General features: G+C 38.7%; 1 protein-coding gene across 1 annotated transcript in view; it reads right to left on the bottom strand.

Annotated features, from left to right (window-relative positions):
- COL6A6 (collagen type VI alpha 6 chain) overlaps positions 1 to 15646 on the bottom strand; it is a 128137-nt gene that overhangs the window by 45135 nt on the left and 67356 nt on the right. The window contains exons 21-23 of the mRNA XM_051962343.1: positions 11361 to 11396; positions 8093 to 8155; positions 5312 to 5374 (exon numbers count right to left, since the gene is read on the bottom strand). Of these exons, the coding sequence (XP_051818303.1) occupies positions 5312 to 5374; positions 8093 to 8155; positions 11361 to 11396 (162 nt within the window). The remainder of the gene's footprint in view (positions 1 to 5311; positions 5375 to 8092; positions 8156 to 11360; positions 11397 to 15646) is intronic.

Here is a 15646-nt window from a genome sequence, read left to right as displayed (position 1 = left end):
TTGGGTGTGTTCCTGTCTGAGGGTGAAGAGATGCATTAAATGATCTCACAGAGCTTCTTTTGACTGAAAGATACTAGAAGAACAAATTCATCTCAAAAAAAGATCCGAAGCACTGGGGGGACATTGGAACTGCTATGTCACATTTGGCTCTTCTGATAGACTGAGTATTATAAAATCTGAGAGATAAATGAGGTTGCAGCCCATCTAATCCAATTTTTCAGCTCAAGAGACTTCAGTAGAATATCCCAATAAGGATATCCAGCCTTTCATGAAGCAAGCATCTATTCCCTTTTAAGGTGGCTCATTCCACTTCCAGGTGACTTTATTTTTACCCAGTGCTTCCACTTCTATTCACTTGGGGCCAAGCAAGATAAGCTAATCTTTCTTGCCCTTGATAGTCCTCCAGATATTGAAAATATTTTTTCCTCCCTAAGAGTTCTCCAGGACTGAATGTGGATCAAAGAATACTATTTTCACCTTTTTTGTTGTTTTTTTTTTCCTCTCTCATATTTTTTCCCCTTTTGATCAGGTTTTCTTGGGCAGCATGACAAATATGGAAATATGTTTAGAAAAATTGCACATGTTTAGCCTATACAAGATTGCTTGCCTTTTTTTTTGGGGGGGGAGGAAGAAAAATTTGGAACATGAAGTTTTGCAAAGGTAAAAGTCAAAATCTACCTTTGTGTGTATTGGGAAAAATTTTAAAAATCTATTTTTAAAAAAATTCTCCAAGTGAACATTCCAAGTTCTTTGGGAAACGATGGCACTGACTACTTTACCACCCTGGTGGGGCCTCCTGATTATGTTCCAGCTTGTCTCTATCATTCGCTGGTGGTGTCCAAGCTGGATGTGGTGACTCTCCCCTGTTATCTCTGCCTCTTGGGAGAGCAGAGGCTGGTGACTCCCTGGAGCTCGGAAGTTCTAAGCTGTTGAAGTCGGTTAGTTGTCCGCACTTAGTCTGGTACTAATATGTGAGCTTGGAATCAGGGACCACCGGGTTGTCTAAGGAGAGTGAATGGCCAAGGCTGGAAAGGAAGCAAGTCAAAGCTCTCCCGCCAGTCAGTAGAAAGATAGGGCCTCTGAGCAGCTACAGAACTTCCAGCCTAGACAAGTTGAGTCTCAAAAATGTGGTGTCCAAAAATATAATCCAGATTGGCCAGATATTGCCCGATTATTATCTCTCATTTTGGACATCATGCCATGCAGATGGAGAATTGAATTTTGAATTCAACAGTGCTGATTGAAACTTGAAGCCCATGAATATTCCCTTTTTCAAGAGAACTATCGTCCAGCCAAGTCTGCTCTTTCTTTTAACTGTCAATATGAAGGAGTTTTTGGAACCCAAGTGGAAGACTTTACATCCATGGGAGGTGTAATCTCAGAGCTTTGGGTACTCCAATAATGCAGATTTCAGATCGCCCATGTCTGCCCGTTTTGTCTCTCATCTCTGTCCTCCAAAATTCTTCCACAGAAGTCTTCCCAAAGAACAGGAGACCTTCCCCCTTTAACTCCCTCGGTATTGGGTAAATATCACCAGAGGACACAGATTGGTCATTAGTTATTTCCTGCTGTTACCACATAACAGCCCATAACTAACATTCACATTGCATTGTGATTTGTCTATGATTTCATTCAGTCCTCAAAACAACCCTTTTAGGTACATTCCAGATCTCAATCTACTATGTAATGTGTCTGCAATTTATTGACTCACAATCAAACAACTTAATGGAAGCATTTTCTTTTTTTGGACCAAGACCGTGAGTTCATTGATGTAGGCAATTCCCAGGGATGGAACTCTTTCTACAAATGTAGAATGGCGTCTGCACGGCAATTTATAGTCTTAGTGATTTGTCGTGGGTCATGCAGATGTCAGAGGTGGGATTCAAACCTCAGTTTTCCTGATTTCCTGACTTTAGGAGCAGTTAAACAGCAGAGTGGACAGAGGGCCACAGGCTCAGAGTCAGAAAGACTTGTTTTTCTGAGTTCAAATCTGGCCTTGGACACATATTAGTTCTGTGACCCTGTGCAAGGCCTTTAAGCTCTGGCTTTTGGTGGCCAGATAGCTAAGACTAACATTTTCAGAGCAGAGATTGACCATCATTGATAAAGTTTCCTCACTGGACGTTCCTTCTACTGTATGAGAGATGGGTGGATGTAGAGGGTCAGCAAGTAAGAATCCATTCCAGGTCTTGAATCTTACAGTAACTTGGCTCACCAAAACTCTCTTTTATGATTGAAATTGCAGAGAAATCCTTGTTAATATGTGATTAGAAATCTCGAAACCGAAGCAAAATGTAAAATTATTATACAATGGATCAAAGGGCTACCTTTGATCTTAGGACAGGAAACGCAGCCCGCAATGGAGACTAAAGGCATTTGGGAGAAAGGTACTTGAGGACATTGGTATGACACGTTGATGTGTATCTCAACTATTTACATCTGTGTCTAAATAACCAAGATCTAGGGCTTAATCATTTACATCTCAGCAGATCCATGCTTGTTAGAAAAAGCTTATAGGGATTTCAAAGAGCGTACTTTGTATCAAGTCTATAAGCACTGGAGCCATATATATTTGTCTCTCTGATCAATAAACTCTGAAGAGTTCATATTCAAAACTCTCTCCCCCTGGCCCCTGAATAGTTTCCCATCCTTCATCTACTGCAGGAGCTGGACTCCAACAGGTGAAGAAAGGATAGAGACCGGATTCTTTAGGAAGCTATTACAATAGTCCAGGCAAGAAATGATGAGGGGCTGGATAACTGTGGCATAAGCACAGAGAAAGGGATTGATGCAAGAGATATTGAAGAAGTAGAATCAATGAGAGTGAAGAGATGGAAATGACTCCATGTAAAATGTGATCAATGGAAGAATGAAAGTACTGTCAGTAGAAATAGGGAGGTTAGAAGGATGGGGGATTTTAAAGGGGAAAATAGTAAGGTCTGTCTGGGATATGTCTGAAATACTTATGGCATATCCAATGAACCCCCAGCAAATTAGAGATTTTTAAAAGCAGCATATCTTTGTGAATAATTGTAAAAATGATTAAGCCTATATAAATTCCACAGGGGTTCTCAGATTAACACTGGGCATCCCAATTCCTTTCAGCTGTCCCTGCCTTCTAGTGTTTTACACTAAGCTGACAAGAAAAAAAATAAGCATCTCTGTAGAGCAAATAGACTCTTTTCACCAAAGCAACCAAATAAGCAAGCAAAAACAAAGAAAAAGGAAAAGAAAGAAAAGGCAGAGCTGTACCCAATTTGTTTTGGATGCCACTGCTTATTTCTTTTATTGAAATCTTAATTTTATTTTTCTTTAGGCATGTGTTTGTGTTCACCATATCATCAGTGACAGCCGCATTTATAAAGTGCCTTAAGGTTTGCAACATGTTTTATAGATGTTAAACTCATTTAATCCCCACACGGAATCCTTTGTGGGTGGATTATCTAGTTATGACTGAACATTGTATTAAATGCTTTTCAGAACACTACCAAGAATAATCTTTTTTTCGTAAACTTTCCAATACCAAATTTCAGAACCATCATGTTATACCATTCCAGTGAATGAACAGACCTGGTTGTTCAATAATAATTACAGTAGCTGACAGCTGTCAGGTGCTTCAGGGTTTGCAAAATACCTTCCATGTGTTATTTATTCCATAAGGAACCTCACAACAAGCCTAGGAGGCAGGTAACACAGGTACCAGTAGTCCTACTTTACAGATTTGGAATGGGAGTCTCAGAGATTGATAACTTGAGCCTGCACAGCTACAAAGCACCGGTCAGTGACAAGGTTTAAACTTCCCGATTTCAGTGTCATTGTTCTATCCACTATACCATACTATTCCCAAATCCATAGGGGGAAGCTAATGCGACTGGAAAACCTTTTGTGGGGCTACTTGACTTGGTTGATCTCCTTTAGTTTCTCTTGTTAAATTGAAAACAACATTTTGAAAACAAGCATTCATCATTCCCTTGACTGAGGCAAATTCCCCCAAGTTCGGAATCGCATTTTTCAAGCGTTGACAAGGGCATTTCAAGAAAGAAAGAAAGAAAGAGCAAAGTCCTCCTTTACTTTCCGTCCAGATAAACAAAAGGTCTAGACTGCAGAGGGGGAAAGATGCCTTTTTACTGACTTTGATGAAGCCAAGAGACCGAATGATTTATAGCTATGACCCACAGCCAGAGAGATGTAAAAGATGCCTTGTGGGGCAAATGGAATAAGTTACTTTCCTAAGAGCAGCTTGGATCACAGTTCTGGAGAACAGAGCAAGGGAAATACCGAGAAGGCTGCGTTTCACGCCATCGACACCTGAACTTCATGGAGAAGCAGATGAAATACCCAAGAGCCTTCTTTCTAAGCCCTTAACATTTCCCCTAAAATCTCCCCAGATGCTCTGTGCCACTTTTACATAATCCAGGTATGCAAAATGCAAAGCAGACTCCTTCCATTTGGGAGAGTTTACCTGTAGAAGGGAGAATTTATCATATAATATACAATGATGAATTAGGATAAAGGATGACAAATCAGAACTTAAGGCTTTGTTATCAGAGTGCTAGGTGAAGAGAACAGATGAATGGCTCAAAATTGTGTGTGGGAGGGGGCGAGGGGGGTCAGTTGTGAAGGAATGACCCTGGAGGTCATAGGCAGTCAGAAGAGATTACTGAGCAGGTCAGGCTTATGGTTTAGGAGTTTTATGCAGGTTCTGCTAAGGTGGAAGCTGTGGTGGGACAAAGACAGATCTCTGCTACTGCTTAATTTTAAGGTACTTCTGACTTCACTAAGCCTTGTAGGACAGCTTGATTGGGTAGGACTGGGACCAGGGATGTACACACTAACCAAAAGCGTGAACCAAAGAAGTCCATCTAGAAGTCTGCTCCAATTCAGCCGATACCATCTTCCCATGGAGAACATAGCCCAAGATCAGTAGTTCTCAATCTTTTCAAGACAAGGACCCCTTTCTTAACATAAAATCATTTCCCCTCTATTATAGCAGTAATATTATTAGAATGTGTCTGAGAAAATAATGACCAAAAAGTGACTATAAATTCTATAGTATTTTGAGTTGAATTGTAGTTAATCATGGCAATGTCTATACACATTTTTTTTTAAAAGAGTAACAAACATATAGAATATACTATTTATTTAGTGTGCAGAAAATTTATTTAAGTAAAGATTCAAATGGCAATTTGGGGAATGTATAAATGTGACAATACCATGCATTCATTTACTCCTTCTCCTAGATGATCCACAGGTTGAAAATCCTAATTCTCTAACCAAAAATAATGGAGTAGTTTTGTCTGCCAACACTTACCGAGGGGCCTTTATTTCCTAGATTTCCTTGTGCTCCTTTTGTGCCGGGATCTCCTCTTGGGCCCTATATAAATAGAGTTGGAAAATTATTGCCCTCCAAATAAAAAAGACCTTCAAAACAGAAAAGCTTTATCTAAAACACCTAAGGAATAAAGTTAAATCCCATTAACTTCTCTCTCTCTTGTTTTTCTCAGAATATGACATGTCTCTCCTTTGAACTCTGACATACTGGCACTATCTGGAAACCAATCTGTCTATCAAAATATCAGTGATTTGCAGAAAAAAATGAGGTCACACTGAACAAAAATTTTCTGGACTTATTCTACTTAACCTCCATTATAGGAAGCATTTTCATACTCTAAGCATGGAAGAGTTGTTTGGTTGGATTTTTTTTTGAATGGTTACATTATTCTTTTAAAAATTCTGATGGAAAATAAAATTTCTAAACATTTAAAGGATGATAAAAAAATCCTCAAAGTGATATTACCTATAATAAAATAAGGCAGGAATTCTTACTATTAATTCCAATACTGAATAATCTTATAATGAATAATATGATATTATTACATAATAATATAATTATAATTATACCTGCTAAATCATGTATAATACCATGCATTGGTATTCCTCAGATTTGGAGGAGATTCTTCCTTTATTTCTGTTTCTTTGAATCCTTTTACGTCACATTGAGACTTAGCTCAAGTACCACTTTCCACAAGAAACCTTTTCTCCTCTCCCCAGATGTTGGGACCATGTCCCTTCCCTATCCGTCTGCACTTATTTCATATATACTTCCATTGAGGCATGTTGCCTCTTCCAAGAGATGTCAGCTCCTTAAGGGCACCTTGTTCCTTATATCACAAATGTCCAGCATTATGTCTTTCACCTAATAAAGGCTTGAGAATGCTTGTTGATTGACATTATTTTGTTATTACTTTTGTGTTAATAGAGAGATGCTTTAATTTAAAAGCTTATCAGAATTGTGATGCAGGGTAGAAGAGGGTCAGGGATTCCACTGAGAATTTTCTACTAACCCCAGTTGCCCACTGTTTTTATTTGAATCCAACTCAATCTGGTTCAATAAATCTTCAGTAAAACACTTACTATGTGTTAAATGCTGTCCTAGGTGCTGCAGGAAAAATAGACTGAATAACAAATAATCTTTGTCCAAAGGGATGTTAAGAAAAACTTCCTTTATTAGGGAGAATATCTTGAAAAACATTCAGAAAAAAGTCAATCAATTTAAAATACTGGGTTCAAGAAAAAAAGATATTTTTCTTTTGGTTTATTTATTTATTTATTTACTGCTGTGGAATCCTTTGAGAAAATAAAAATAAATCAGAGAGATTTTTGTCCAGTTCAAAAGAACAACTGTTAGTGGATAATTATGTGTGTTAAATCTTTGGGGGAAAAAAAGGCAACTTCTCCCAAGAAGGCAACTTTTCCTCAAGCTTTCAAAGCTAAGGGTGATGTTTATAGGAAAAACATGTAACTGTTTCTTGCATTTTGGCCCTTTTTTTGTATGTTCTCATTAAATCCAAATTTGTGTGTGTTTTTAACTTGTCTTATATTCTAACTAACTGATGCAGGCAAATTTTGACCTTTGGCCCATTCTTTGTTCTTTCTCCTCCAAGCAGTGTCAGCCCAGCCACATCCTCTTCCCTTGTACAGAAAAAACTGTCCTGCTTCCAAGATGATTAAATCCCAAGTAACAGAACCAAAGCTGCCACAGACATCATTTCTCTGAAGGACACAGCTTGTTCTCACACTGTACTTGAAGCAATTCTTTCCGACACCAACAGCCAGTTCTTCTATTTGCTGCTTTTGGATCCGCGATACTGAATTCCTGCTGAGCAACATTACATGTGTTCCCAAACAAGTTCACAATCGAGAATTTTCTTGGCCCCACTGAAATACCTGCTCAGATATAGTAAAACTGAGCTCTCTACTCTCCCTCATCTTCTGAGTATATTAGGAAATACTTGGGTAGCTAATTGATGCAGCAAATAGTACTGGATCTGGAGTCAGGTAGAACTCAGTACAAATTTTGCCACAGACTATGTAACTTCTGGGATATAAGTCACTGAACCTTAGTTTTCCCATCTGTAAAGTAGGGATAATAACAACACCTACCTCACAGGACTGTTGTGAGGTCCAAGTGAAATATTTTCTGACAAGTGCTTTACAAATATTCAAAAAAATTAAAAACTTCAAATACTTAATACTTCCTAGCTGTGTGACCCGGGGCAAGTCACTTATTCCCAATTGGCTCAGCAAAAAAAAAAAAAAAAAACTTAAAGTGATCTGAAGTACCTAACATACACATAGGATCAGAGACTGAGAACTAGAAGGTCCTGTAGAGATGATCTAGAGCCAGCCCCCTCATTTCATCAAAGAAGGAAATTGAGACCTAAAGAATTTAAGTGACTTGCTCAAAATCATATGGCTAATAAATGGTAGAGGTAAGGTTTGAATCCAGGTTTTCTGCTTTCAAAACCAGGATTCTTTCCTGTCTCTACTTCTAGTTTTCAATCAAAACTTAGTCCCAACAGTTTATATTCATTGGGTCAAGACCCAGATTAAGGATTTCAAGAGCCTTATAAATCCGTACAAAGAAACAGTAGCCACAATAGTCCCCCTGCAACTGGAGACACATACATCCCAAGTTCACTTTTCCACCTTTCTTCACGTGAAATATTAACAGGTTCTATCTTGGCCATAAATTTTCATTTCTTAACTGGAGTATAGCTACTTAAAGATATCAATCAGTGACAATGTTTACCTCAGGTCCTTTTAATCCCAATGCTCCTTGATGACCATCCAGACCAGAAACTCCATTTATCCCCTAGAATAAAAAAGAGACATTTGGTGAGATTCTCACAAGACCAAAATTTTGATTCATGTATGAGAATGATGAAATGTGTAGTTTTGTTATTAAAATATAAGTAGTGAATCATCCATAGCAGAGCAGTGCAAATAAATGAATTTCCTACACATGCTCAAAGTACATTTTTCTTAGCCAAATCCTGTCAGCAGAGATGCAAGAAAAAGTTGACTAAGTTGAATGAGCCCTATCCATTCTCTGACAGCCCTGCTCAAGAGTCACAAGTTGGACAGGAAGAGGGAGAAGAAAATGTCCTGTACCATCTCTCAACTGGAATTTTGGTTTTTGAATAATGAGGTCTGAGGAACAGCTGAAGGGCAGAGACCATGGTCCAAAGGTACTGTCAAATGGTTCAACATTAGATATAGACATGAACAGACATGGTTTTATTAATGGAAGTGATGGTGATGAATTCACCTTCGAACCCCAATGACCATTAAAGTCTCTCCATGGGATTTACAGATGAAAGATCTTATTAGAACATGGTCTCCTGGGGACAGAAACTGTTCTGCTTTTCTCTTTGTCTCTCCAGCACTTAGCAAGGTCTTTTTTACATCAGTGCCCTTCCTCTCTCCCTCCTTCCCTTCCTTCAATCCAAGACTGAAAATCATCATGCCTAACATAGTCTAATTTCTCCAAGTATTTCAATATATTTTAAAGAAGTGATACCTCTCATTCCTTATGGAAATACCTGAAAGTCATGGAATTAAACTAATTAGGAAAATGGAAAAATTATTTGGCACAAAAGATCTCAAATTTATTTTGCATGGTCTATCATTTGCACACCTGCAGAGAATTTCAGAAGCACTGGTGAATGGGGCTGCACGTCAGAAGAACAGCATGTAGGTCTCTCTGGATGCTCCTTCAGCCTCCAACATTAGGTAAGCCCATATCCTGAATGCCATCACAAGAGACTAATTTCTTCACTTCTTGACTCCCTTGAGTTTCTACTTTCAGTCTCTCTCCCTGATTGATTTCAATCTCCTAAACTGTTCACCCTGACCCAATCCCCTTCATTTCTATTGCAAATATCCCTTCTATCTCTATAGGAACTTCATCCTAAACACTTTCCTTTAATGGATGCTTGGTTAACACACAAACCAATTCTCATCCTGAATAGATTTCTAGGTCTAATGATGTAGGAAGATTACTCGCTGCTTATCTGGCCACCAATTCTGAGCTGCTCCATGCCAATGTAAACACAGCTCAACTCACATCAGGCTGCGACATAAAATGCTTTTTATCAGCCTTTAATTTTGGATAAATCCCACCATAAAAGCTGTACAGTCTGTAATTCACAGAGAGATGCAATGTGAATCACTGCCATGTTCAGAGATAACATAATTTGGGCCACAGTTTACATGAATGTGTAAATGGCAGCTATGAAATTTACAATAGAATTTTATCCCATTCTTTTTAAAAATCTTGTTTGGTTTCATATTTGCCCTGAGAAAATTTATTTAGGGCTTCAGAAGCATAGAAATAAAAAAAACCCCACACATTTGAATAAACTGACTCATCTGAAATCAAATGAGACTCAACTTTAACTAAAGATTCCTAATTTGCCTAGTTTTCCTAGTTCAAAAAAACTTGTGATTTTATTGTATTTCAAAAAATTTAGCCTGATCTTTCTTTAAAATCTGAAGTCAAATACATTTCTTCAGATTTTATTTTCCAAGATTCTATTTTGCTGTCAATATATTTTAGTATCTCAATATCGTATTTGAAAATGAGAACCAGACATTTCTTAGCCATTATATTATGCTGACAAGAGTTCTACATTGTGTTTCTACACTGGGCAGCAATAAGGTACATTATATTACTAAATGGCTATGATGAAAGAAACTCCCAAGCCTTCCTTCTATTCCCCCAAAGACTCTTAATGTGGGTTCCCACAACTCCTCTTCAGTAACTTCCCATTGCCACCTTTGATGGCATCAAAAGGCATATGTAGACAGTAGGAGTAGGAAGGGACAGAAAGATTAAGTATCTCTCTCTACTCTCTAAGAATCTGGAGAACTTGGATTTTTTTCTCCCCCATCTAGTCCCTGGGTCAACCTCCCTGAATCCTGACTCAGTTATCACTTGGCTAACATTTCTAATACAATACTGAATAGTAATGGTGATAGTGGACAGCCTTGTTTCACCCCCGATTTTATTGGGAATGGTTCCAGTTTGTCCCTAACACATATGATGCTTGCTGATGGTTTTAAATAGATGCTCCTGATCATTTTAAGGAAAACTCTACTTATTTCTACATTCTCTAGTGTTTTTAATAGGCATGAATTTAGATTTTGTCAAATGTTTTTTCTGCAGCTATTGAGAAAATCATATAATTTTTGTTAGCTTGATTATTGATATCATCAATTTGCTAATAGTTTTCCTAATGTTGAATCAGCCTCAGTTATCACTTGGACATGTCCCCAGAAACAAGTCTACTTATCCTTCCTTCAGTTCTAGACAGACAGATTTCCTGTGGACAGCATCTTTCTGGTTCCCAATCTTCACCTGGGCTCTGTGTGCTACTTCATCCTGTGTACAGCCATTTTTCTAGGGGCTGATTTTCTGAGTTTGTTAGAGCATTAAACTCAGGAGCTATAAAAACCTGGGTGCAAATCCTGCTTTATAAATTCACCGGCCACATGACCCTATAAGTTTCAGCTTCTTTGAGTCTCAATTTCCTCTACTGGAAAATGAAAAGGGAAAAAATATTTTTCAAGTATCTACTATGCGCCAACCATGTGGTGCTAAGTACAAATATTAAAGTGCTTTTATTTGATCCTCACCTGGAAGGTGCAATTATTATGCTCATGTTACAGGGAAGGAAACTGAGGTATGCAGATATGTCATGGGGCATAATTGACCTGCCCAGGATCACACAATCATGAGTGTCTATTGATGGATTTAAACTACAGTCTCTGGGCTTGAGCCACTCAGTTACCTGACAACCTCTAAAGTTCCTTCCAAGGATTCTATGATTTCTCTGTGTGTCCCTGTTTCTAAAAACAGTCATTCAACTCTCTTAGGTTACCCAAAAAGAGATGTAAGGAAGTTTTTTTCCCACATTCACATGCTCTTTTTATTATGAGTTGGCTCATCCATATTTTACTGTTTGAACAATGGGGCAAAGTCTATTCTGTGGAAAGGTGAGAAAGGATGACGTTACCTGTGGGCCTCTTGGTCCTCGTCGGCCATGTATTGGCTAAAGTGGGGAAAAACAAAGCAGAAATAGCCCCCAAAGGGGTACTGTAAATAAAAATATACCTAGAATAAAATATGCACATATACATCATACAGACGTGTGTATACAACCATAAATATGCATACACAGCCATATATACATGTATACACTCCACAAGCATACATCCAAAAAGCAAGTGATTGTTCATACACAATGCAGAAGTGTATAATTCATATTCTCATGTGTACATACATATACATGCATGTACACATTTACATAGATATATGTGTATACATATTTACATAGATATATGTGTATACATATATACATAGATATAGAGAGATATATATATAGATATATAGATATATAGATATAGATATAGATATATATATATATCTATATATCTATATATATATATATATATATATATATGGAGTTTTAAGCTACATTTCTAATCTGGACCAATTGGACCAGCATAAAGTAACCAGCCTCTTCTGGGGACTCGTCCCATTGATGACACTTCATGTGGACCTGAATGGCTCAGCCCCCTACTATTCAGAACTCTCAAGCTCCAGAGATCCACCAGAATCAATAATACCTATTGCTGAAATCATAAGGATGCTCAACTCTGCTCAGCTTCCATATTCCTTGCAGTGGATTTAATACAGCCACAGATGTTCTAGGGAACTATTTCCAGATAGAACCTCAGGTTCTAGCATGGGCCCACATCACAGAATCCTGGGATCATCAACCTAGAGCCAAGGGAACTTAAAAGAACTGCCTGATTTTACAGTTGAGATAAATGACGCAAGGAGAGATTAAGTGACTGACTCAACTTCATACAGGCATCAGAGCAGGGTTCTGATGTAGGATCTTTATCTCCCATCCTACAATTAGCAGTATCACTGACCAACTTTTCCCAAATTAGGCCACAGAGTGTTTTTGTGCTTAAATCATATTGGGAAAACTTGGAAATGCTGGTTTCAGGAGTGTATGTGTATGAATGCTCCTTGGGTAAAAGAATTTGGGGACAATTTTAAAAAATGAAATGAAGGAAATTTAACTTTTTCCACATTTAAAAATGTCACACAAAATGAATATTTGTTGATAGGTATGCAATTTCCTATTTGATGTTTAAGAGAGGAAAAGTATCTTTAGCACTAAAATGTTCTCAGAGAATTCTTGTTCCCTTTATGAGGGCCACCATTTACAATTTTAAAAATTCTTTTACAATTTTTTTAGAAATCCATTTTAGCCAGTAGTCCCTCCCCACTCCACTTTTACTGGAGCTGTTCATGACTTGCACAATTGACTGAGGCAGATTTCATCTCTTTTTATTTCATCAGGCTAACGGCCAAATAAACTCAATTATCGATGCCGTGTCCAAAAGGCAGCAAGCCAGAGAAAAATGGATGATCAGCCAAGGGCTTGGAGAATCATGCACAGCAGATAATCAGTCCCTGAATAATTGAGCTTTGGCTACATTGGCTAGCTGTAGATTGGCAGGTGGGAGGTGGTAGTGATTGGGGTGGGAGGAAGGTGGCCAAACTTCTTCCATTTTATCCAAAGCAATATAACTTGCTTCACTGGAAAAACAAAACAAACCAACACAATTCTGAGACAGGAGCCAATGAAGACAACCAGAGGACTTAAAACTGCTGTCCAGCCATATAGATTTCCCCCCTCTAAGGAACTTCAAAGGGTTTGCTACCGATTCCTTCGTTCTGGCTTCGGACTCACGCTAAGGTTCTTAGTGGAAATAACTTTAATGGCTAATGTTTCTAGAAAACTTTACACATGCAAATCTCATCTGAACCTCTCTACCACACAATGCAGCAAGAAAAGCATCTCGGACACTGGGTTCTACTGGTCTTAATTCAACTAACCAGGTTCTAAAAAAAGAAAGGCAGGGAATGAAATGATGTGTCACTTCTGCATAGCACCAGCCCTAAGCGTGGGCAGAGTGGGTAGCCGCGTCCATGGTCTGATAGAAGGATTTCTGGGAAGAACTCTTAGGTCCCCAATGTCTCCCCTTCCTGAATTATAGCAATTGAAATGCGGTCATTGGAAATTCATACCTTGAGAGTCTTTTAATATTCAAGAGTCTCTTATTAAAATATAAATATCTCTGAGACATGGGATACCTTTGGCTTAAATTACAACCGACAGCAGGGCTCAGAGGGAAGAGGTTGTGGTACAGGTGATTTAAGAGACAGGTAGAAAAGGAGGAAGCATCAGGAAGAGGAAGAAAGAAGACAGGTGTGGACCCCAGATGTGACTCCAACACTTATCTCTAAGACCCTGGATCAATCTCAGTGAATTTCAGCTTGCTCAGTCTAGGACAAATCCTACTTTTCTTAACTGATCTTATGCACAATTTTACTAGATCCTTATAGTACCTTTACTATAAGTAAAGTTTTAAATAAACTCCAGTAGGTCTCTATCACTTCCAGGATCAAAGGCAAAAATTCTGTTTGGCATTCAAAGCCCTTCACTACCAGTTCCCTCCTCCCTTCTCACATCCTACTCCTTGACATGAAATCTTTGGCTGTTACAAGAACAAGAGCCTTCATTTCTAGCTCAGGGCATTTTCTCTGTTTAACCCCCATGCCTGAAAGGCTTTCCTTTCTCATTTCTACCTACTGCTTTCCTGATTTCCTTCAAATTCCAACTAAAATCTGATCTTCTACAGAAAGCCTTCGCCAACCCCTCTGCACTCTAATCTCCCTTAATTATCCTGTAGAGCTTATTTGTACATGTTTGCTTGTTGTATTCCCCCTCAGGCTGTGAACTGGTTGAGGGCAGGGACTGTTTTATGATTCTTTTTTTTTTTTTTTGTTTCCCCAGCACTTAGCACAGCATCAGGCACTAATTGGTGCTTAATAAATATTTAGTGACCATTCTTGACAGAACTAAGACTCCGAGTCTCCCAGCCCTAGACTTGATTCAAGATCAGACCAGAAAAGGAACCGAACAGGTAGTCCTAGCTTCCTACCAAGGAGAAAAGTATAAGAGATTAAGTGCCTGAGAATATGGATGGGAAACCTAAAAAGAATATTTCAGTTTTTTGCTGCCAAGTGACTCAGATCTTTAGGATTCATACTGTTCTACTAGCATCCAAGTATGACTGCATTAAGTCCTGGAACATCTGCAGAGATCTGGGACTCCAGATCATGAGAAAAAGCAATCATTCCTTCAGATAGAAAATGTCAACTCTAATCACACTCCGTCTAAGGAGCAAACCCATTCATATTCCTGCTTTGTTCTGCTTAGCCTAGCTGGATGAAAAGGTCAGTGCATGATGAACGGGCCTTTCCACCCTAGTTAGAAGTAAAACCTGCCCTTTGACAGCACATCACACATGCCCTTCAGCATCTGCCGTGGAGTTCAGTGCTGCCTCTTTGCTGGAGAGTTTCTTTCACATTAGCCCCCCCATTCATCCCAGGCACTACTGCGTGATAATCAGGGCCATCCCCTTTCCAGCCCTCCACTACAATGCCTTCCTGCTGGAGGCAACTCAGCAAAAGTATCACTTCCGTTGGCCCTTGCCACTGGTATCGGTGTGGTTCCCCAGGAACTTGGGGGATCCCAGACCCCATTTTTAATCACAAATAGCTCACACCATGGAGTTCCTTGTTAGAATCCTGACTCAGTCTTGCACTTGAATATCAGATATGACATGAAAATGACATTGGTCATAACTGCCAGCCATGACGCCTAAAGAAGGCCTAGGAGAATCAGTCGACAATGATGCTCCTTGAGGGAGCTATCACTTCCACAAGATCAGTCTTTCCCTTTCCCCTTTACACCATGTGATAGTCCTTATGGACAATATTCTTTAAGATGAAAATGTTTTCCAGGGGTATGTAAGAGAGTCCCACCCTTTACAATGTGAGATGATTAGCTAACACACAATTTTATCCATAGCTGTATTAAAGTAGCATTAATGAAATGTATTTTTCCAGAGGCCAATAAATTTTGAACATTTCAGACTTTTTCCCCTTTCTCCCTCCCCGGTTTGAATCCATTTTCTTTGCCATGCAGAGAGGACGGAATTCTCAGAGTATATGAGGATGTTTTTCTCTTGAGATCATGAGATCAGTCCCATTATTATCATCTGACTGAGGAAGGAATCATAAATTGAGACCAATGGACTTAAACAAATAAAAAATCAGGCCCAATTTTCTAATATTTACTTAGGAAGGGGGCTCTGGAAATAAACTAAAGAGTGCTAGAAAATACATTAACATGAGAAAGAATGAACCTAATTT

The sequence above is a fragment of the Antechinus flavipes genome, chromosome 5 (genome assembly GCF_016432865.1).
Source record: "Antechinus flavipes isolate AdamAnt ecotype Samford, QLD, Australia chromosome 5, AdamAnt_v2, whole genome shotgun sequence".
NCBI lineage: Eukaryota > Metazoa > Chordata > Mammalia > Dasyuromorphia > Dasyuridae > Antechinus > Antechinus flavipes.
Note: the sequence above shows the minus strand (reverse complement) of the source record. Positions and strands in the feature narration are given on the sequence as shown.